Source organism: Ambystoma mexicanum, chromosome 2q (genome assembly GCF_040938575.1).
Source record: "Ambystoma mexicanum isolate Mex_15411 chromosome 2q, UKY_AmexF1_1, whole genome shotgun sequence".
Classification (NCBI taxonomy): Eukaryota; Metazoa; Chordata; class Amphibia; order Caudata; family Ambystomatidae; genus Ambystoma; species Ambystoma mexicanum.
Window position 1 is genome coordinate 816,265,717 of NC_090924.1, and position 22,715 is coordinate 816,288,431.

Below are 22,715 nucleotides of genomic sequence, written 5' to 3' on the forward strand. Positions count from 1 at the left end.
TGCAAAAATCGGGTCGAGTGTTGGCCCAACAATGAGTGGGGCGAGACAAGTTGTGAAAGGAACAAGTTACTGACCTGTAACTGTTGTTCTCCAGCATGGGTCTGGCATGGATTGACATGCTCATGAATGTTCCCGTCGTCAGGCTGTGAATCCTCGGTAAAGAAAAAATGTATTTCAGTTTCGTTTCTGAAATGTCTTTCTACTAATAACCAATAACTGGTCCCTGGGTCATACTGCCCCCAGCCAATGACTGCCCTCTACTTAAGACCCTCCTCTGGTAGCTATCTTCAGATTTGGTAGCACGTAAAGTGGCAGTAGGACCAAGAGAAGATATGCAGAGGGGTTGAAAGGAGGGTTTGCATGTGAATCCATGCCAGACCCATGCTGGAGAACAACAGTTACAGGTAAGTAACTTGTTCCTTCTCCAGCATGGGGTCTGGCATGGATTCACATGCTCATGAATACAAGAATACATAGTAAAACACACATGCACAACCACGGGAGGTGGCAAGGCTCAACATTAAGCATTTCAACAACTCATCATTAAGCATCTCTTACCTCCTCACCAGGTTCACCTTCAAGCGAACAGGCTGCACATGGGGATGTGGAAGTATGCATCCTCTAGGTCCAGTGACGACAGGAAGTCTCCTTCTTCCAGCTGTCCCAGCACGTTCTGAAGAGTGACCATCCAGAATTTCTGAGATTTTATGTATTTGTTGAGGTGCCGGCGGTCTTCTTTCAGACGAGGAAATATCGAGAGTACACTCCGGAGCCCCGTAGCCTCTTCGGGACGAGCTCTAGCGCACCCTTTTCCAGCATCAGTAGTACCTCTAGAAGTAGCTGTGGAATGTGGTTTTCTTTCCTGGCCACAGGTGGAAAACAGGGACACTTCCTTTGGAACTCCAGATGCACGGAACGTGCCGCCTGAAGGTACGACGAAGAGCTGCCACCGAATCCTTTGGAGGCACCCCGAGACTTGCATCCGGAGGTCCGAAAGGACGGCCGTCGTTGCTGCAGCATGCCCAAGGCACGTGCCATCTCGGTGTCTGCCTGGATGGCGTGCAGTGACTTGTCCACTGCCTTGCCGAACAGGTTGTTCCCGTCGAAGGGCATGTCCAGTACTCTGGTCTGTATCTCCTGACGGGAGTTGGTGGCCCTGAGCAAACCACACTGGCGAAGGCAAACGCTGTTGCCCATCTGGCGAAAGCCGGTTTCGGCGATGTCTGTGGCCACCGTGATGGCATGGTCCGTCTGGAAGAAAGTCCGTAAGGGGGGGCAATTTTAAACCATAGCTCCCTTTCGTAGCGGGTCACGATAGCGAGAGCGTTGGCCGCCTTAAATGGTCATCGCTGCCGACGAGATGATCTGACGTCCCATGGCGTCCAGCTTCTTGCTCTCGCCGTCCGGCGGGGAAGTCGATGCCGTCGCCCCTGCCGATTCCTTCTTGACCGCTGTGGAGTCCACTGAGTCAGGAGATGGTTGCGCCCTGAGGCACATAGGTGCTGAGTCTGGGACCCGGTACTACTTCTCGTACCAGTCTCTCTTCGCAAGGGCCGTGGACGGATTCTTCAGAAGGGATAATCCTTTGTCCCAGATGTCGTCCAACAGAGGGACAGAGTACATTCTTCCTCTTGCCTCTCGTCGTTGATAAAGGAATCCCTCAGGAGGGGAAGCCCGGGTAGGGGGTGATGGGAGGTCCATTCCGTTGTCTCCGCCGTCCTCCTTCCCCGTCGTCGCCGTCTCCGTCTCATCCCTCGGCAGAGGGGATGGAGGTGAAGGATGGAAGGGTGGGGGCAGATGGACTCACCTCCGCTTGGCTGGAGGACTCCCCCACAGTCCAGGCGCCGCTGGATCGTCCGCCGGATGTAAGGGCAACCTTGTCCTCATCTCTGTGCACATGGTGTGTAGTGCTAGCAAGATGTCTTCTGACCGGTCCGTCGGCAGTGGCATCGGCGGTGACGGGGACACCGGCAGCGGTGTGGTGACCTCCGGTTCCTCGTCGGCCTGCCGTTTTTCATCAGCTCCACCATTGCTCTCCGCGTCCACCTCGTCGGGATCCTTCCCATAAACCCTGGCCTCAACGAAGTACTGACTGGAGGACCGACAGCTCGTCCTCGGATGAGGTATCCGAGTCTGCAAGGTCTTTCAGGCGCCCCCCCCCTTTTTCTGGGCCTGGGGTTTGACGGGGGTCTTTTCGATTGGTAGGAAAGACAATTGCCTCCGGGATGGCAGGGAAACCCTAGGCACTGGGGCCGCCTCTGCGGGCTTCGCCAGAGACCCTGCCACTCCCTCAATCGAGGCTTTGCTGGGTGAATCTGGGCCTTCACGACCTTCGGCGTGTCTGTGGCCTTCACCATGGGGGGAGGGTCACTGCCTCGCTCCCCCTTGGCTTTCTCCGTCGGGGTCAACCGGGGCTTCTCCCAAAGCTTACACAGGTTTTCCGACTTCTTTTTCAATGAGCTGGAGCATTGGCTCGTGGTTAACGGCATCGGTGATGCTGCGCCCAGCCTGGCAACCAAGGAGCCCGTGCCAACGGCGCTCCTGGCGACTGCGGACTCACGGTTCTTTGACTTTTGTTGGACCCCCATCGCTGGGGCGTCCTCAAAGGTCTTAGAAGACCGCTCAGACTTCTTAGGCTCACCTACCGCCGGGCCCTTCGCTTCCAGCCAGTCAGCGAGCTGTTTGCGACAGCCCTTCATGGTACGGACAGACATGTCCTTGCAGAACGCACAGTCCTCCTCCACGTGCGACTTGTTGGAGTGCAGGCAGTAGAGGCACCAGGAATTCTCATCCTCCATGAAGACGTTCTGCAGTCCACATCCTGGGCAGATCCTAAACAGCTTGGATCCACCGGGCGTCGAGTCTCCTTTGTGTTGGAGCATGTCCACACGGGGTAGGCCTCAAAGATCTTCCGGAATCCTCCAAGAAGTGAAATTCTAAGAGATTTCACCCTTGAGGGACAGAGATTTCCAAAACAGGTCCCTGTTAATCGGAAGCTTGAGGCTCAGTTTGACTGAAAAAATAAGAGTAAACTCTTTGAAAAAAAAATGCAATACGCAGTAAAAGCTCGAGAGCTAAGCACGAGGACTCCCAACACTTGAACATGTGGTAAAAATCTGAAGATGGCTGCCAGAGGAGGGGCTTAGGTAGAGGGTAGTCATTGGCTGGGGGTAGTATGACCCAGAGACCAGTGATTGGTTATTAGTAGAAAGACAGTTCAGAAACTAAACTGAAATTGATTTTTTTCTTTACCAAGGATTCCCAGCCTGATGACGGGGAATATTCATGAGCATGTGAATCCATGCCAGACCCCATGCTGGAGAAGATCAAAATCTTTCATCCCAGATAGAAACAGCAAAACAAGATGATCGGCAGCAGAATTAACTTTTAAATTATAGGCCCAAACTATCACCAGGTTATTATATTGCAGCTGCAAATCAGGCACAAGATTAATGAAAGCATCACAGAAAGCAGTCTCATAAGAAGTGGGACGGTAAACCATTAAGACATGGCAAAAATAAGAGGGAGCAGTGAATACACGTACTAAAAGAGCCTCCATCTTCACCCCATGATCACATGGAACAATACTTACAAAGAGATCAGACTTAAAAACACACGCAATCACATCACCCGAAGTGGAAGTGGAGGTGGGGCGGTCAAAACAAAGAATGCCACAGTTTGATGGGAGCGCCCGCACTAACACAGGGTGAGAGTGATCACAAAGCCACATCTCAGTAAAGCAGGCTATGTCAGGGGCATGATCCTCAAGTAAATCATGAGAAGCCAGAGTGTGTGCCACTAATGAACATGTGTTTAATAAAAGGCAACAAAGATTCTCCGGATGGGAGGGAGTGCTATCATGTGACAAGGATTGCTGGAAGCCGGTAGTCCATACCGTATTTGCCGGTGAGGCCCTTATCAACTGACCACGAGTCAGTGAACATGGATATATAGATATATTCTCAGCATTGCACCCCCCTCCCCCACCACAGCCCTCCCACAGCACGGACAAGCACAGATGGGCTCGACTTTGGATCGACTTCAGCGCAAGGCCCTCGCCCGCTGCACTCGTTCGTTGAGTCAGTACAGATTAATGTAAGCACAGGGTATTGACCTAGCCTCACCCCACCCACTGCTCATAAAGAGCAAAGACAGATCGCTAAGCCTGTCTTGTCCGAGGGGAATGTGACAATCAGAAGATAGGCAACTTTCAAACCGAGTAGCAGTTTGAAAGGAACAAAAATTGAACCCAAATAAAAGTAGTACAAAATAAAGCAACACAAAGCATGGCATCAAGTCACCAGCCCGCTCAAAAACCGAGATGAAAGGAAATGAATGCCCCAATGATACCACATTTATATATAGTGGTTTGTGGTGGATAGTTCTTTTTCCAAGTAGTGTGCTAATAGAAAATACAATTTAATTAAACTCAATTCATCATCTCAGAAGGATGACCAACAGAGCCAGGCCTGCAGCAACTCCTACTAAATTCCTGCAAGCTGAAAACAGAAACAATGAGCTCTTAACTTGCAGAGATATCTTGCTGGCAGCATTTGACTTCCATACAATCCCAATGTCCTTTCCTTATACAAATTTAAGATGTCTTAGAGTGTGGGATGTCAATTACTGTGATGTCTTTCTGGATCAAAGATCATGTGAGGATACTTTTAGAGTACTTATCGAGAAATGTCCCCCCTATGAACTTCTAAAGCAATGTTAACAGAAATATAGCTCTTCTGACACATTTGCTTCATTGTGGACCCCTGGTGGCTTGGATAGGTTTCCAAATATTGCCTTGCTGCTAACTGTCCTCGCTATGGATTACATCACTGCGGTCACCTACTAATGGGTGACTTATGCAGCTTAGACAGAGCTGCTCTGATGGGAAGCTTATAGATGGTACTTTCAAGGAATTTGTCATTTTCTTGCAAGGCTACTTCCGACAGGGGTGGGCACCCTTCATAGGATGGCTGGACCCCAGGATTAACCCCGCCCCTTATTCTGTATGGACCCGTTCTTGGCTCTGTATTTCTGATCACTCTCGTTTTTATTCGTTCATTGCCTTGATCCGTTTATTATATGGTTGTATGTCTTTTATTTGTAATTAATGCATTATCATTTTTTATTCTCCATCATGCCAAGAGGACTATGGGCAAACGTTGTATTCTCGAAATAATACATTAATTTATACAATTCTTGGGATGTAACCTTCCCCGTCCCTCTATGTAAAATGCTCAATTGAACCCTGGGACCACGTCTGCACTATCAAAATGACTCCCAATGTAAAAAACTTGGTCAAAGGGAGGTTGATATTAATGTTGGTAAATAGATGGTGGTGTAATGGTAGCACAGAATTGAAATACCAATACCATTACTTGCCAAGACTGTACTGCAGTCTTGCTGGCATTCCCATATGGGGACCAATTTCGAAACCTGGTGCAGACGAGTGGCGGGGGATGGGGAGGATCAGCACTGACACCTGTCAAAATAAATGGAACCCAAATGTTTTCCAGTAAAGCAAACTGATGCTGAAAAACTGCACTGCTTCTTTTTAAGTGTGAAATGTACAGCACCCAACAGAAAATATCAGCACCGCCTCATTTAAAGTGAAGTGGCTCCAAAATTAGGTATTGCTTTATTCATTGAAATTTCCCACCAGTTATTTGCTTCCATGAGAGACCACACACGACAAATGTGACAAGAGTTGCCACAGGTAAACAGTTTACGGGAATCTAACGAAAAGCCAGTGTCATTTGAAAAACAGGAAAATATTCTTAATGTCGAAAATAACATTGGTCTCTGTATTCACCCGAAATACTATAAATCTAAAATGCTAGTATATGCTTAAAATGAAGCACTACAGTCTATCACCAACAGTCTTTTCATATTCTTTTTATGTTTTATTATGTGTATAGCTCAAATGAGCTTTATAATACAAAACGACAATACATATATTAATTTAAAAGGCAAAACATATGCATTCATTTAAAATACATATATCAACTAATCACTTGCGGTAAAATAGTAGAATAGTAGAAGGAAGAAAATAGAAAAGAAAAGTAAATTTGGTTTCAATGTGTGCACAAGTGTTTGTGCTCTTCCTGAGGGAATAGAAAAAATGAAGGATATCTTGAATGCAAATCTGGGGTCCACTATTATATAACTATGCCTGAGTTCACAAACTTCGTCAAAGTCAGATTTTGTTGGGCAAATCATTTTTGGAGAGCATTTCCTTTGGGATGGCTAAACATGTCCAAATGAAAAGCGACAAACACTTTTGCTATGGTGTCGCTGGATATGCCATGTTTAAATATTGACCGTTTTTAAGTACTGAAAACTGCTTCAGAGGTGGTAGCGGCCAAATTATATCCTGTATGTTATGCTCCCCCTCAACTAACACAAATTGACATATTTACTGTCATTCTAGAAACAAATCACTGGGGTTAGGAAAATCATGTTTCAGAATATAAAAGGATACATGATATGCACTAACCAAATATTTTAACAAAAAATAGTTAAAATATAAGATATTTCTTCATAGATCTGCAGTTCCTAAACTAAATTTAAAACAACAGATGCAGAAACAATAAAAGGAGGTAACAGAAGAAAATGGGATTCTGGTGTCTACCGACCTCTTGACTAATCCACACTAGTTTTTATTCTTTGTTTGTTTATTGCATTTATAAAGCGCACCAGACCCAGAAGTAGCAGGGCGCAGAAGGATATGCAAAGCTTACATATGTTACAGATATCCAGGCAAAATATGAACTGTCGACATTAGATCTGAAATAATACAATATAATACAATACAAAGGACTTAAGTTACACTTAGAGGCAGAATAATTTACAACTAGGTAGTTGGAACTATACACAATTTACAAACTCGCAGTGGGTCGTATTGACATACCCTGATTTCAGGGCGAACTAATTCTCAGTCAGGTTGAGGTGGATAATGAGGTTCTTTCTGAAGAAAGAGTAGGGGAGGTCAGCTCTCAGCTGGTGTGGCAAGGAGTTCCAAAGTTTAGCAGCCTTCACGGGGAAACTGATGCCGACAATCTTAGACAATTTGAATCTGGGTACTACCAGGCAATTAGTATTAAAGATTCTGGTCGGTCTACTAGAAGTTCTTCTGGATATTCTGTCAATGAGGTAGCTCGGTGCCACGTTGTGTAGCACTTTGTGTGTCAAAGAGGCGATTTTTAGTTGTATTTTATTGTGGGTCGATAACCATTTATGATGACGTCTGATGGCAGAGATATGCACTCTTTTGTTGATGCCTAGTGCAGCTCTAATGGCATTATTTTGTAATATTTGGAGTTTTTGTATGATGGTTTTATTAGCACTGCTGTAGAGGGCATTGCAGTATTCTAATCTTGATAGAATTAATGCTCTGGCCAGTATAAGGCAACTGTCGTTGGAAAGGAAGGGCCTGCCTGCTCTGATCAGCTGACAGGTAAATGCTATGGTAGAGGATGGGGAGCCGAGGATTATCAGCTCTGTCTTGTCATCATTCAGGCACAGGCCCTGAGTGGCCATCCATGCCTGAATGACAAGAGAAATTCTATTAACCAGCGCCAGGTCCTTGTCATGATCCCCAGAAAGCGGGAGGAGGATCTGAGTGTCATCTGCGTAGTTAGTGTAGGTGACACCCAGAAGGTCCAGACCATCGAACAGTGGCTTGGTGAATATATTGTAGAGTGGGGGACACACAAGAACCCTGAGGGACTCCACACAAGATGGGGGTGGGTTCGCAGCTGCAGAGGGAGAGAATACTCTACTGGTTCTGTCGCTCAAGAAGGATTCTATCCATTTAACAGCGCCTCTAGAAAAGTGGGCTGCTGTATCAAGATGCCTACAGAGGACCTTGTGATCAACCAAGTCGAATGCAGCTGAGAGATCAAGTAGCAGTAATAATGCTGTTTTGCCTTGGTCTCTCAGCTCATCGATTTGAGTTATCAGGTCTATCAGTGCAGTTTCCGTCCCGTGTAATGGTCGGAATCTTGACTGACGGACTCCTAGGAGTTTGTGCTATTCGAGGTGTTTTTGGATCTGTAAATATGCAATTTTATCCAAAATTATAAGAAGAAAGGGTACTGTTGTGATGGGGCGGTAATTGGTAGCGATAAGTGGGTCTAAGGTTTGCTTCTTGAGAAGCAAAAGTACCCAAGATTGTTTCAAATTGGCTGGGACGGCGCCGGAAGCAAAGGAAGCATTGATCAGTTTGGAGATGAAAGGGGAGAGGTCTCTCGCAGCCGCTTTTATGATATGCGCTGGGCAGATATCACCTTTACAGTTAGATGGTTTGAGAGAGAGGATCGTTTTTTCCACCTCAAGGATTGTAGTTTTGGTGAAGCAGAAGGTGGTATTTGGATCGGAGGTATTTGCATTAGGTAGGGGGTGGTGGTTGGTTGGTTGAGATAAGTTCAGAGAGTCTTTTTTGCTTTAATTGTATTGGTTAGTGCTAGTTGTATCTCTGAGCACCAATTCTTGTCTTTAAGACAGATGTCAGGGGGAGAGATGGGGGACTCTAGCTCTTTAAGGATTGAGAATAATTCTTTCATACTGGAGTTGGAATTAGCTATCCGTTCAAGTACAAAATGCAAAACAAAGGTCACCTAGATGTGAATTTCACAGTGGGAGCCAGAAGGGCCCTAGTACAAAATGCAGAGCACAGGGTAACCTAGATTTGAATTTCACAGTTGGAGCCAGAAGGGCACTAGTACAAAATGCAGAGCACAAGGTCAACTAGATTTGAATTTCACAGTGGGAGCCAGATGGGCACTAGTACAAAATGCAAAACAAAGGTCATCTAGATTCGAATTAGCAAGGAAGAGGGAACAGGGTGTGAATGTATGGCAAAATGCTAAGTGCACAGTCAAAGGTGCATCTAGAGTCAGGCTATGAAGTAAGGGCATATGCTAAATGGCATTCAAACCGTCACAATAGTTTGTGTGCATGGCTGGTGCAGATAGAGTAATGAAGGGAAATGTGAACTCCGGGTGGCTAGATATATTGGGGGTGCAGGGGCAGTATGTTTAAGCAGACATAGGTTACTCACAGTCTCATGGAGCACGAACAGGGGGTATGGCCCTGGGCTCTGGTCAGCTCGGGACAGTCTCTGGGCAGTTGTTGGCCTTACCCTCAGGGCCTTTCTGGAAGGGCCGGCTTATGCCTCCTGGCGTCGGGTTGGCTATTAACTTTCATGAGCTGGCCAATCAGGGAAGTGCTGGCCTCTGATGCAAGTTACAGTGAGACACGATCTAGGTTCCACATTTGATCTAAATCCTTGAAATCTGTATTACTTTTCTCCGAAATATTGTACTCAATGCTCCTGAATCACAAAGTAAAGTTGCCACAGGAATAAGCTAGTTGGGGGCATTCCAGTGTTCCTCTACACCCCTAAACAGCAAAATCAAGTTTTATCAGCCTTTATATTAAGCCATAACTGCGATTTTGACTGTGGCTTTGTCCTGGGAGAGAGAGAGAGTTAAGAAAAATGGGGTACAGCAGTGTGCTGCTCCCGTCAATCACAGCACCATTACCCCCCGATAAACATATTTCTAGTATGTGCACTATACATGATATATATATAAATATATAGTGAAAGTAGGGTGCTTGAATAGTGGTTTAGAGGAAGGAGTGGCAAGTTAGAGGGAAGAGCAGTTTATAGATGGAGTAGTCGTATAAAGGATGGAGGAGGTAGTGGTGTGGAGAAGGGAGTAGTACACTAGTGGAAGAAGGATTAACATCAAAGGGGTGAGGCAATACCTAGGATGAGTGAAAGCATTGATAAAAAGGACAGAAGAATGGGAGGAGTGAGATGAAGTGGACAAGAGGAAAGAGTAGAGAAAGGAGAGAAGAGTGGTGTGTTAAGAGGAGGCCTGTGCTTGTAAGGCACAAATCCCAAATTCCATTAGATCACCAACATCTGGATACAGTAGGGATAGTTAGCAAGTCCCTGAGGGAGTTTAGACTGCCAGCATGGAGTTTACCATATCTAGCATAAGTCAGCCAGGTGCTAAAGGTGCCTTAGTTAGGGAGGGAGAGAGAGGTAGGCCCCACAAAACAAGAAAACAAAACCCACTGAACCACCTCTACAACTGCGTAATTGTTATGCCATCTGTGACGCTGTGCTCTGTGGGACTTGAGAAAAGCACCTATCCTTCAAAAGGGTGAGAAAGATAGGCAGGAAGGATGAAAGATACATAGGAAGACTGTTGTATCAATTGCTGCTTCAGCGGATGGGCTTTGCAGTTAACACCCGCAAGCTTGAGCCTAGGTATAGCCAAGTGAAGCAAGTAAGGGATGTCTGCTTTTAACAGCTAAGCCCGTCAGCCAACGCAGGGATCAACTGCCATGCAGAAAAGTTTTACAAAAGGAAAAAAGGTCACATGGCACCGCTGTGTGCCCATACATCAAAGTGAAGGCTTGTCAATACAAAGATGGCCACCATGGGAACACGACTGGGGCTCGGGAGCAGAGCACCCGACGGTGAAGGATGAAGAGAACTATATAGTATGGTGGTTGGTGTCCTGAACGTCCATGGGAGCAGGGTGGTTTCATCTATGTGTGGGTGGAGGGGATGGGTGTGGGTAGGATGAGAGGACTGGTGGGGCCAAAAAAATAAAAGGGCTGGGTGCCACTGTAGACAATGACACCCAAAGCATGGGGGAGCCAGAAGCTCCTGCGGAACATGGGATTTCACTGTCCGTTCACAATCAGAGTTGCAGGGAGCTGAATGGGTGGTTCAACATACCGGGTTGTAATAAGAAGTTGTAGGAAAGAGTGAAGTGTCAATGTCCAGACCTAAAACACAGACGGATCGATTAACTCATATGGATGGTAGACAGAGATTAATATAAAGAAAGACTGAGGAATAGATCGATGGAAAGAATGGAACACAGTTGCCGATGAATATCCACACAATATTTAAACAGAGGTGCGCAAGAACCATTAAATTCAACCTGGATGGAGTGAGGGACTTGAATGGTAAGAATTATTGAGGAATAATTCGATCTGTTCTAGGACCTAGCAATTGGTTATTAATTTGCACCAATGTGCACAGAACTGCAACAGATGCCATTCCACTGACTCTGATAAGCCTTTAATGGTGGTGATTCCATCAAGTCAGCCAAAGAGCTTATGCTAACATGGGTGTCTGAGAAGTTTCCCATCTCCCCTACAGTTGCATACAAAATTAATGATTTTCCTATTGGGTTTTGTTCCTTTACAAAAATGGAACATAGGTATGAACCTTAGCAATCTTTAGACACAGCCCTGCCATCATCTTGAAGGGACAATTTCCCCCAAGTTGGCTGAAGCCAATTTGTTTATTTTCATCAGCAGTGACTCACTAGTGGAAATGAAAAGCATTATGCATAAAAAAGTTGATCCACTATTTTTGGACCGTTTTCTCAACCAATAATGTTAATACTTGGAGTCTGTGTTTTTGGTATACCTTAGTAAGGAAGACCCTATTATAGGCAACTTTTTTGACAAAGCCAAGATGAAGGCTTGCTTGCATGTGCAATGATGTCCAGCTAGAAGCACACTTCTCCAGCTTTCAAATGCAATTCCTATTCTAAGAAAATACTCTGCTCTGGGATGACCATAATATTACTCCCTTACCTGCAGTATCTTGGACCTTGCTATTCTTTTCCGGTTAGGAAAGGAGGGCAGATTGTCTTCCAGTGGCTGTAGATTTCTGACAAAACACCATCCTGTTTATTAACTTGGAATGAACGTAAAAGAGAGGAATCCCCATAACCTATTTACGCTACCATAAAATCAACAAGGGACGATCAAGCGAGATGCGTTTGAACTTGGACACATGAAGAGAATAGTTATCAGAGACGGTGTGCAGTTATAATGTCGAAAACATAATGTCGAATTACAAAAATGTCAAAAGAATAATGTCAAACATTTTTTTCGAATGCTTTCTTTTTTTATTTACATTTTTTTTGGGTTCCGCAAGTAAAAAAAAAAGTTATAACAGAAAAAAAAAATTCAGAAAAGGGGGATTGGGGGCGAAGCCCCCCATTTCGAACAAAAAACAAAGAAAAAAAGACATTCGATTTTTTTTTTTCGACATTATGTTTGACATTTTGACTTTCGACATTATGTTTTTCTACATTATCACTATAAACCATCAGAGACACGGGACAAAAATAATGATTAGTGAAGTAAAATCAAAGTCCAATTAGGAATATAAGTTTATTTTCATTTTGTTCATTAAGTAGATGTCAGTTTATATTGACAGGATAATGCAGAGTGCAACTGACAAGACGAGATTCCGTTAGTAAGTTCCATACAAGTATTGTTGACACATTATTAAGGAAATGTATGTTTATCAGCCCTTGTTTGTTTCCAAACTAGGTTCATGATGTAAGGATTTTTCATCCTTCATTTAATAACTGGATTCAAAAGGCTTTAGGTTAAGATTATATTGTTTGTTTTTGTATATTTTACAGAGATTTTGTGAAATGAGACATGCAGAAAGAGACCCCTTCCATTGGAGGAGGAATGTGAACCATGAAGATGGAAATTGCACCCCTGTTACCGCTAATGGTATTTAGTTTTCACATTGGTGCGGGAAAAGAATATTCTGAGCACTGAGTAGTTATCAAACATCTATAGAATAATTTGGCCAATATGACTTTTATAAATACATTTATTTTTCCATTTATATTTCTCCTTAAGCATTATTTATGCGACTGGAGATATAATTCAATAGAGTTGTCTTTGGCAAAGAATTTAGTTAAAGATACCATCAACCATTTGAAGAAAGACAAAAAAGCATTCTAATATTGCCAATTTTACCTTATGCATTTTTATTGACAATGATATTTTTGGCATTGTGTGGCAATCAATTTAAACTCTTGTCCTGAAGACATAGTCCCATCCTTTAGGGGCATTCTGTTGAAAATAGTAGGCAGCACTAAAAAATGTGGCCTGAAATAAAGGGGCCTTTAAGTCTTTACTAGTAGACTTGACTTTCTCAGACTTGATTTGTATATCTTTGTGAATTTACTTTTTTGATTTTCCCTGACTTTCGGAATTATCGATTTGTTGAATTTTCTTTATTTGTTTTATGTTGCTTGAATTTATTTTGTGACTTCCTTTTTATAGCAATATTTTCCAGTAATGCTCTATAGTGATTGACACTGGAATTTTCAATATTGCATGTATGAAAATAATCAATATGAAATAACGCCATCGACTCTACCTACTAGTTATTTTATTACAGTTATTAAATTAACTATTTTTTCAATTCTTGATAATCTTTTCATTGGCAATGGCGTCTGAACTTAAGGGAAGTCATTATTTGGTTAAAAAGGAAATATTTACATTCAAAGGATGTTTAGACTGGTTTATGTTACACTTAAGTTATTTTTTATTAACTTTTCATGTATTCACAATTGAACATACAAAGAGAAAAATTGCAGTATACAAAATAAGATTTAAATTGAGATATAAAATAGTTAAAGCCAGTAAAATATTGCATACACCTCATAAGCACCACAAGCACTGTTTGCTGTGGGAAAGCTCTTCGTGGTGGTTATCGCGTCTCTTTCTTCTGGACCACTTGAACTGTCTGCCCACTAGTTCGTGTTGCCGTGCTGCGCCTTTGAGAGGCAGAGGACGTCTATTCAGGTTGCACCGCAGAGCCTGGACCCGAAACAAAGGACTATCCTTGTGTGACTACTCCTCCCCCTCTGGGCGTGTTTCCATTTTGGAGGAGGATAAAGACTGTCACCTGCGCACCGCGCCACGCACCGAATAAGCACCACAAGCACTGTTTGCTGTTCGCGGCGAGGGGCGTGCTGTTATCTGCAAATTTCTCTCTTACACCTCTGAGGTAACTAGTGATGGGGATTGAACGCAGCCTCGGATTGTTCCATTACTCTATATTGGCCTCACCTTCTGTGAATTATTTGTGATTAATTCCATAGTTTTTGGATCTTTATTTTGCCTGTGGGGAGGAGGGATTTTGGGCTTAACAAAGAATGTCAAGGGTAGCTGCTTATCTGCACGGGAGGACGGAGGGCGTACAGATGTGTACGCTTCATTAATACAGCAGAAAGACTGCACAAATTTAGCGCCTCCCTCTGGCTCCTAAACTTTAACACAGGATGTTACACCTTCCCGCTCAATCTGTTAAAAGTTAGGCGTTTAAGACTCCTAGATTTTAAGTCTTCGGACAGTTCCAAGGGCAGCAAAAAATCTATTTTTCTTTCCATAAACCATTCAGTATTAGGCAAGATACGAAAGCTTATTGTTACCCCCATTTTCATTAGCCGGTGTCCTGGTTACTTTATTTGTACAGACGTCATATACAGTCTTTCTACCCAGATACATAAACCTTAGTAAACAGTCACATTTTTGTCTCTGTAATCATCTCTGGGATGTCCAGGCGTCGAAATAGCGTTGAGTATGTTTACTCTCGAGGGGCTGCATCTGGCCCCTCTACGAGGAGCTCTACCGTACAGGGAACCAGACTGTACGATGATATTTTGTCAGCCCCTCTAATATTTACACCAGTAAAAAATACATTGAGAATGGCTATGAACATGCCGTTACCGCTGCCCCCCCTTGAACCAAGCGACTTAATGCTATTGGATGCGGAAGTAATTGCACATTCTTCTATCTTATCCATAAATGGCCCTACTAAGGCCCCAGAAGCCAATATTACAGTTCCTCCTCCGATTGATATGGAGACCAGTGAGGAGGTTGTGACGGTGCTAGAATCCTCTTTCCTTGATACTCACCCTGATTTCTTTTCAGCTGATGCCGATCTGAGAGATCTTACTCAGCACACACTTGAATCCTCTAATCCTTTTAATGAATTGAATCAGGGTATCACATCAGAGACCGGTGCACTCCTCCGGGACATATTGCAAGAACTTAAAGTCTATTCCACTGGATTTATGGAAAATCGTATATTAACAGGCAGACAAATCGCTCAAACGAATAGATTTATTGAAGCTCTAGAACTTCTGCCTACAAAAATCATTACTAAAATGATGGCTACGGGCCTACTTCCCAGTAGGGATGTGCCGGACAACCCTGCCTTAAAAAATACGCCTGTTCCTGTATTGAATTCCGGGGCACTGAAAACCTCTGATGTACTGTCTACACCCTTGAACAAAAATCCTACAGTGATAGAAGAGGGGAGTGGGCAAATAAAACAAGTCAACAAAAATAAAAATAAAAATTATCAGAACAACAAAAATAACCGGAAGAAGGGACATGCGTCCTTCTTTAACAAAAGAAGTAAAATTCCCAAAAACTCTTGGAAAAATTTTATAACAGAAGACCCGGCTGGGACTTCTGACCAAGAGGCTGATGGGGAGGAACTCCCCTTTAAATCAACAGGAAGGAGAGTATAGTCACGCGAAGAATTATCTGACAGACGCAATGACACAGAAGAGTCTAACCTCAACTATTGTCAGGGGACCTTGCAAGCTTACTGAAGATGAAAGAACCAAAACCAAAGTTACTAAACCTCAAAAAGAGACATATGAACTCTTCACAAAGCCTAAAATTAAAAAAACAGATCATATTTTTACCGCTTTGAACCCTTTGGCAAATGAGTTCTCAACAAATATAACACCGCAGGTGGCTCAAATCCTTGAACCAAGCGATCTAGCAACCTCAGTTCTTCCCATCCAAGAAAACAGTACAGAGGGTCTGCCTACGCAGATTGCCACTGGAACCAGCAATTACGAGACTCCTGTCTTGAGTGGTACTGAGATAAAATCCCTTATTAATGCTGCAGTAGTAGAGGCATTAAAGGAGAGACATCCTCAGAAGCCTTTGGCCTTGAACCTCTCTTCTGGGGTGCTTAAGCCATTGACATTGGAGCCCGAAATTACTTTGGACCCATTGCCCCCCCCAAATTCAAAAGTTGACTAAAGAAACTGGAGTAATGAATCCATCTTTGGCTCCTTCCCTTACTGAAAAGGTGGTACAACTGCTTATAAGTACTGCAATTGCTGATGCATTGAAGGATAAATCCTTACATGAAGGACAGGTTCCGAATGTTAAGGCCGATACTGCCAAAACACCACAGTCTAAAAAGCAGCATGTAATTAGGGAAGGGTCTCCCACCGCGAAGGATACGGAACCTACTACCGCCATCCCTATGGAATCATTCCCTACTCCTCCAGAGCCGCCGCTCCATATCCCTTCCAGAACACCTCAAACACAAAGGGAGGCCGCGGAAGGGAGGGTGCCTAAACATTACATGGATACAGAACTTAAACATATACCTTGGAGAACCCCATGTTTCTTAGATTTTCCAAGTATCCTACTTCTCCCTCTCTGAGTGTGGCTTTCAGCCTTCTATGAACAGAAATCGAACCCTGCAGCTTCTCAATGATATTCCCAAATTTGCAAACCTGACTTCTGCAGACATCAAAAGGATCGATTTTATACATCCATACTGTCATGACCATGTTAGAATTATATTCTACTCTAAATTGGTATATCGGAATGTCCTCTCGGAATTAGATGAATTTAACAAGAAGGGATTCGATATTCTAAATTTCGGAGATGGAAGCCTGCAACTGGAATTATCCAAATTCACCCATGCACAAAGATCTGGAGACTTGGGTGATACGGAGCAAAAAAAAAAGAGTCAGAGATCCTCCAGGAGCACGACAAGCTGGAGATGGCTAGCCTCGAGCTTGAGGGACTCCATTGCCCGTCTGCAAAATCTAAAACAATAACATTAGCAGTAAGCAATTATGTGTCTATCCTCTCTTGGAACTCAAGAGGGAACTCTCATTTGTCATCCTGTGTGGAATTATGCAATTATTTGAGAACAAACAATATTATTTGCATACAAGAAACATGGATGACTTCGCCTGTTCAGATAGACGGTTTTGAATGTCATCACCTTCTAGCCTCCAAAGGAAGCCTAGGCCGCCCCAAGGGGGGACTTTTATTGGCAATAAAGCTGGGCCTGGGTATCATTATTGCAGAAACCTTCACTATTCCCCCTGTGGGATTGGGTGCGATCCTAAAGCTTGAAAATTTTAACTACATACTTATATGGAACATATATTGGTCACCAGGAATAAATATCTTTGAAACAATTTCTAAAATGGAAGAAATGATGGAAAAACTTCTTTATACCTATCCAGGTATCCAAATTGTAGTAATGGGGGATTTGAATACCAACTTATTATCAGAGACAAATCAAATAGTCCCCAATCTGAATCAAACTCTCTTGCTCACACTAGGGGATCAAGGGGAAACCCTTGATCTTCACCTGAAAAACTCCACGTATAAAAAAGGAGATTTACTGGGTTTTACATTATTTAAAAATTGGGGTCTAAAATCGGCTCACCTAATCCTGAATTCTGATGTCCCATATACAACATGGACATCTGGGACAAAGTCTTCACCTATTGACTACATATATGTTTCCACTGACATTTTTAATTTGATCGAAAGTTTTGGATTAACCCCCGCCCTTAAAAGTGACCATAAAATGCTGGAACTGAATCTTCGCATCTCTACAAGACACCCAATACATCAGGAGAGGTTGCAGGATCTGCTCATAAACAATGGGAGTAATAGGATTTGTTGGCACCCGGGAAATGTTTCTAAATGTAATAACCTATTTTGCAAAGAACACACAGACTCCACTTATGAGGAAAAAAAGGCGAGGTTCACGCATGATCATTTTGGTCCATATATAAAAACATTGATTGAGAATTCCACAAAAAAGATAGGAAACCATCCTCTCAAACAACATCTACATAAATAGGACTCTACTGTTTATTTAGCAAAAATTGTGCTGCACCGCGCTCTTAGAGAAGTGCATCTGTTGAATTTAGACGATGATACCAAAAAAAGGGGGATTAAAGGTATCAAACAGGCTTATAAGAACTGGACCAAATCACACAAACATAAAATACTCCAAGAAGATAATGAGGAAATGCTGACTTCATTGAAAAACAATTCTACCAAGCATTTTTGGCAACTCATTAACAAATCCTCTAAATCCTCTCGAACTATTAATCTGAATCCAATAAATGAGCATATATGGAAAAATCACTGAGAACTTATATGGTGGTACACAGGATGCTGGTTACCCGAGTGAAAACAATAAGACCACACCATGGCCTGGTAACTTCTCAATTAGTATGATAAAAGAAAGGATAACAAGATCCAGTTTGTCCCGTGCTGCCGGCCCTAACGGACTATCAAATATCTTGTTCAAGGGAAATCCAGACATCTGGTCTAAATCACTTTTTCTACTCTTTGAGGATATAAATCGCACTAGATGCATTCCATCGTCATGGAACATGTGTTACATAATACCAGTCTACAAAAAGGGAGATAGATCCATGCCATCCAATTACCGTCCAATAGCTCTCCTTGATTCAGACTCCAAAATGTATGCAAGTCTCCTTTTACAAAGAATAGAAGCTTGGGCTACAACTGAAAAGATATATTCTTTTGCACAATTTGGTTTCAGAAAGGGGATCGGAACATTAGCAGGCGGACTGATAATCTCTCTCTCCTGCAAGAATTGGGCTGGCAAAAAGGGGCAAGTCCGGTATACCTGGCAAGTACGGATTTATCTCTTGCGTTTGACCTGGTTAATAGAACAATCTTATGGAAGAAGTTGTCACGCATGCAGATACCCTGTGAACTATTAGCCATCTTGATTCATCTTCATGAAGGATCAACCATACAGATTAGGCTAAACAACGAAGGCCTCCTTTCAATGCCTATCAAGACCTCAAATGGCCTCCGTCAAGGGTGCATTTTTGCTCCAACCTTGTATAATCTATATACTTCAGACATAGGTCAGGTGTTATGTCCTGCGGCCTTTATTCAACCAATGCTGGAAGGTAAGAAAATATGCTGGTGTTCATATGCGGACGATTTCCTTCTATTTAATAGGTCCCCGATTGGACTTCAGCGCCTCCTAACAGCTTTTGGAAAATATATGGAAATGAATACCTTGGTAGTGAATCCCACAAAATCACTAATCCTGTGCCTACCAGGAAAAAGAAGACCTCCTTTGAAAAACTGGAGCTTGGGAGGGAATAAACAACCTATCAGAAGCTCAATGATCTATCTGGGCTTTCTGGTTAAGGCAAAAGGAAACAATCTATCTATTTCTACACATTTTCTAACTAAGGCCAAAGCATGCGCTGCTCAATTGCGGGTAGTTGATCTAAAATTCTGAAGTTTTTCGTTTACTCCATGTTTGAGATTCTATAAGTGTAAAGCCACACCTAAGATCCTGTATGGCAGCGAAATCCCATTTATAATGGGCCGACTTGACATAAACAGACTTGAATCGGTTATCCTAAGGAAAATGATGGTCTGCCTACCCAATTGTGTTCCTATACATGCAATTCGGTATGAATTAGGTTTACAGTCATTAAGGAGCATAGTCCAATGGAAATGCATATCTTTGTTTCACCGCCTCTTAATCGAAACTCAAAATAATCTGTATCATGAGTTGTCTGGTAAGTTGAAACAAGGGAATCCCAAGTCTGTTTTTTTGACCAACCTAACGGATCTATCACTAACTTTATTAAGCAGTGTTGGAGCCCCAATTTCAACGTTAGTAATGAATCCTAGAAAAGTAAAACAACTCTTACAAAACGCAGATTGGGCGGCAACTATTAGTAATCTATCTACATATAGACTGTATGCACACATGATTTCATACTACAAAGATTTGGGAAACATGGAACCCAACTTATACATTTTCCCAAATAGAGGCTACCAAAACATCTATATGAGATTCAATGTTCTACTCACTGGGGAAATTATCTTGGCAAGAACTGAAGGGCCAGCTGTATTGATTTTGTGTAGGTACTGTAATACTCAAGATGTAAAAGAAACCCTAAGACATCTGTTATTGGATTGTCCTAAATTGTTAGGGAAAAGACTACTCCATTTTGCAAACTTTGTAACAGACGTAACTTAAGTTATCCCAAATCAAGTGTGGAAACACATGTTATTTGACAAGAAAGTTTCCCTGCAGTTAGCAATTGTAAGGTTTCTGAAACTGGAATGTGGTCTATCATGAAGAATGTAAATATTGTAGGAAAAATTCATCTCAGAATCTTCATTTCAGAAACCTCATCTCCGAATTGAACAATGAATTGTATTGTGTATTTTGTTTCAAAATGGAGTTAAGTATGTCCTTTGTTTTTTCTTTTAAGATTCATCTTTGTTGTTTTATCTTCTTTTAATTGTTCTATTTATCTTAAAATGTGTTTTTGTAAAGGTTTTGTTCAAAAAACCAAATACAAATAAAGATTTATTATTATATTGCATACACGAAGAGCAAAATTAGATAAAAGCACATTTTTATACCTATGACACTTTCTTATGCCCATCGAAGGCCTTCAGATACGCAAGTATATTAGGGGTGCATTACTGAGACTAAATCTAGCAAAAAAAACATTTGTATCATCTTGAAAGAGGATCTACGATTTCTGAATAGAGTATGCATGTTCAAAGTGAATTGGGTTATGTAAATGACAAGCTGTAACAGGACACAGTCATGCTTTAAAGAGGGCAATGTGAGGTGATGCAGCCATAATTAGCATACACATTTCTTGCTTTATCTGTCCCGATTTTGAAAAAACAGTAGTGAATTCCTGATGGACGGGGTAGTTTAATGCCTCATTATACAAGGGAAATCTATTTCAGCGAGACCCAATAAGGGTAAAACACATCTGGGATTCATTGTGCCTCTGTGCAGGGGGGGCAACTGGCTGACCTGCTCCCTTTTCAGGCTTGACAAAGAGTGAACTGTACAATCTTCATTCACTTCTGCAAGTTAAGGTCAGCCTAAAAAAAGAAATATGTGATGGATTTCTACCCTGAGTAATCGTCATTGGCTTAATCTTTTCTATCCACTACGTTTTGGTTTTCCCATTACATGACAAAGTAAATATACTAACAAGCTCCATTGACACAAAGTAATGGAAAACTGTAATAATTATAGGGTTTTTGTTAGAGGAGCGTGTGCTCAATCACTTTGGATGCCAGCGAACTGAAGATTCTAAGGTGGCAAGTACCTAACTGCCTGTCCTAGAAACTTGAAGCAGAATGACCACATTGTTATAAATATTCCTTTACAAATGTCAACAAACATCTGCATAATAGGTCCTGGTATTCTTTCAAAAAACAGCCTCTAAATAGCGAAAGTAATAAAGTAATTAGGTTGACACTGAATCTTAAAGTCCAGGTGATATATTTTTTCTTTGATATCATCAACAATTGAGCACGTTCCTGTTCAGCTTCGACAATAGCACCAGTCCGAACAAGTCTACCTAATTGAGTCAAACAAGCCATGGGGATAACAGAAACCTCCAGAGACGGGAAACCGTACTGTGTCTTGGTTAATCTCCATTAGCATTACACATAATTGTGTACACCTACCATCTGTTTGAGATTTACTGAGGAATATTGTGCTCGCTCGAGGATGATCTGAAGGGTTAAACTCCATGTTCATGTCTAGAGAGAGAGAGAGAGAGAGAGAGAGAAATTACAAGTTAAAAATGTCTCAAACTATAAAGGACAAATCAGATGTGACCATCATGTGAATTATAAGTGAAAGCTAACATAGAAGGCACATAGCTACAGCAGTTTCATTTCGAGCAAAATGTAATGTCCAATGGTAAATACTTGATTTAAACCATAAGTAGATATTGTCAAATCAAAGTAACAGTGCTCTTTTAATGCAGCTGAGCAGCTATGTTTGTGAGTACCCAACACCATAGGGCTTGGATCACTTGGCGGTGTCAAGTGGATTATATTTTCTCCAGCTTCAATATCATTAAGATACAGCTCCCCGCCCTGTCACCTTAAACGACAATCACCAAGACAATATACTACAACCGCATAACGGCCAATTCTTTGCCCTGTCAAAACAATGCCAAGCATGCAATCCAAACGTTGTCTACTCAATCTCACTTTTTTGTGCATCTGTTTGCAATATGTACCTCACTGCCAATAGGGGTGAGCGAAATTTCCACCAGAGCGGAATCGGTGGATTCTGTCCATAATTCCACTATGCTGGTGACGCACAATACCCAGGAATCCAGCCACCTCAGCCAGTAGAAATTAACTGACATCTTTGGGGCTTTTTTAGCTGTGGTGCACAAGAACTTTTCAGCTAATTCAGAAGTCCAATTGTTTCATGTCTACTTTGTGTCCCTGTGGAAAAAACACCAAAAGGCAAAGTTTTTGCCAGCCAAAATGGATGAACACAGATTTTCACGCCTTCACCTACATTCCTAACACATGTAAAATAATAGTGTAAAATTCACAATGTGAATTTCAAACCAATCATTTGACCGTTTTACTGTCGAACTGTGAGGCTCAGAATGTATTATCAGAGTTGCAGACCTTTACAGGTGTCTCGCTTGTAGTCACGTGAGGGAAAAGGGCTGTCCCCGTGCACCCAAAGCCCAGAATGTCCCAGATTAGTTTAGTGGTCACATGACATCACCTCCCAGATCTTAATCTGAACTATTGTTGGAGGTTGTAAACCACACTTACTTCCCGACTAGACATTAAAATGGAAAGCAGAAGTTGCACACCTGTTGAACCAATGTTTAAAGAGGGAGTTATCATTACATTTTAAAGACAATAGTCGCTGGCCCCGTGGTAATGTATACAGCAGATTGTCAATTTACAAGTTTGATAATTTTTTCCCGAATATC

At 42.4% G+C, this 22,715-nt stretch overlaps 1 protein-coding gene across 1 annotated transcript in view; it reads right to left on the reverse strand.

The window, feature by feature from the left end:
• The window catches only part of CCNY (cyclin Y), a 1,206,874-nt gene that overhangs the window by 757,228 nt on the left and 426,931 nt on the right, over positions 1 to 22,715 (reverse strand). The window contains exon 2 of the mRNA XM_069648029.1: positions 21,430 to 21,504. Coding sequence (XP_069504130.1) covers positions 21,430 to 21,504 — 75 coding nt within the window. The remainder of the gene's footprint in view (positions 1 to 21,429; positions 21,505 to 22,715) is intronic.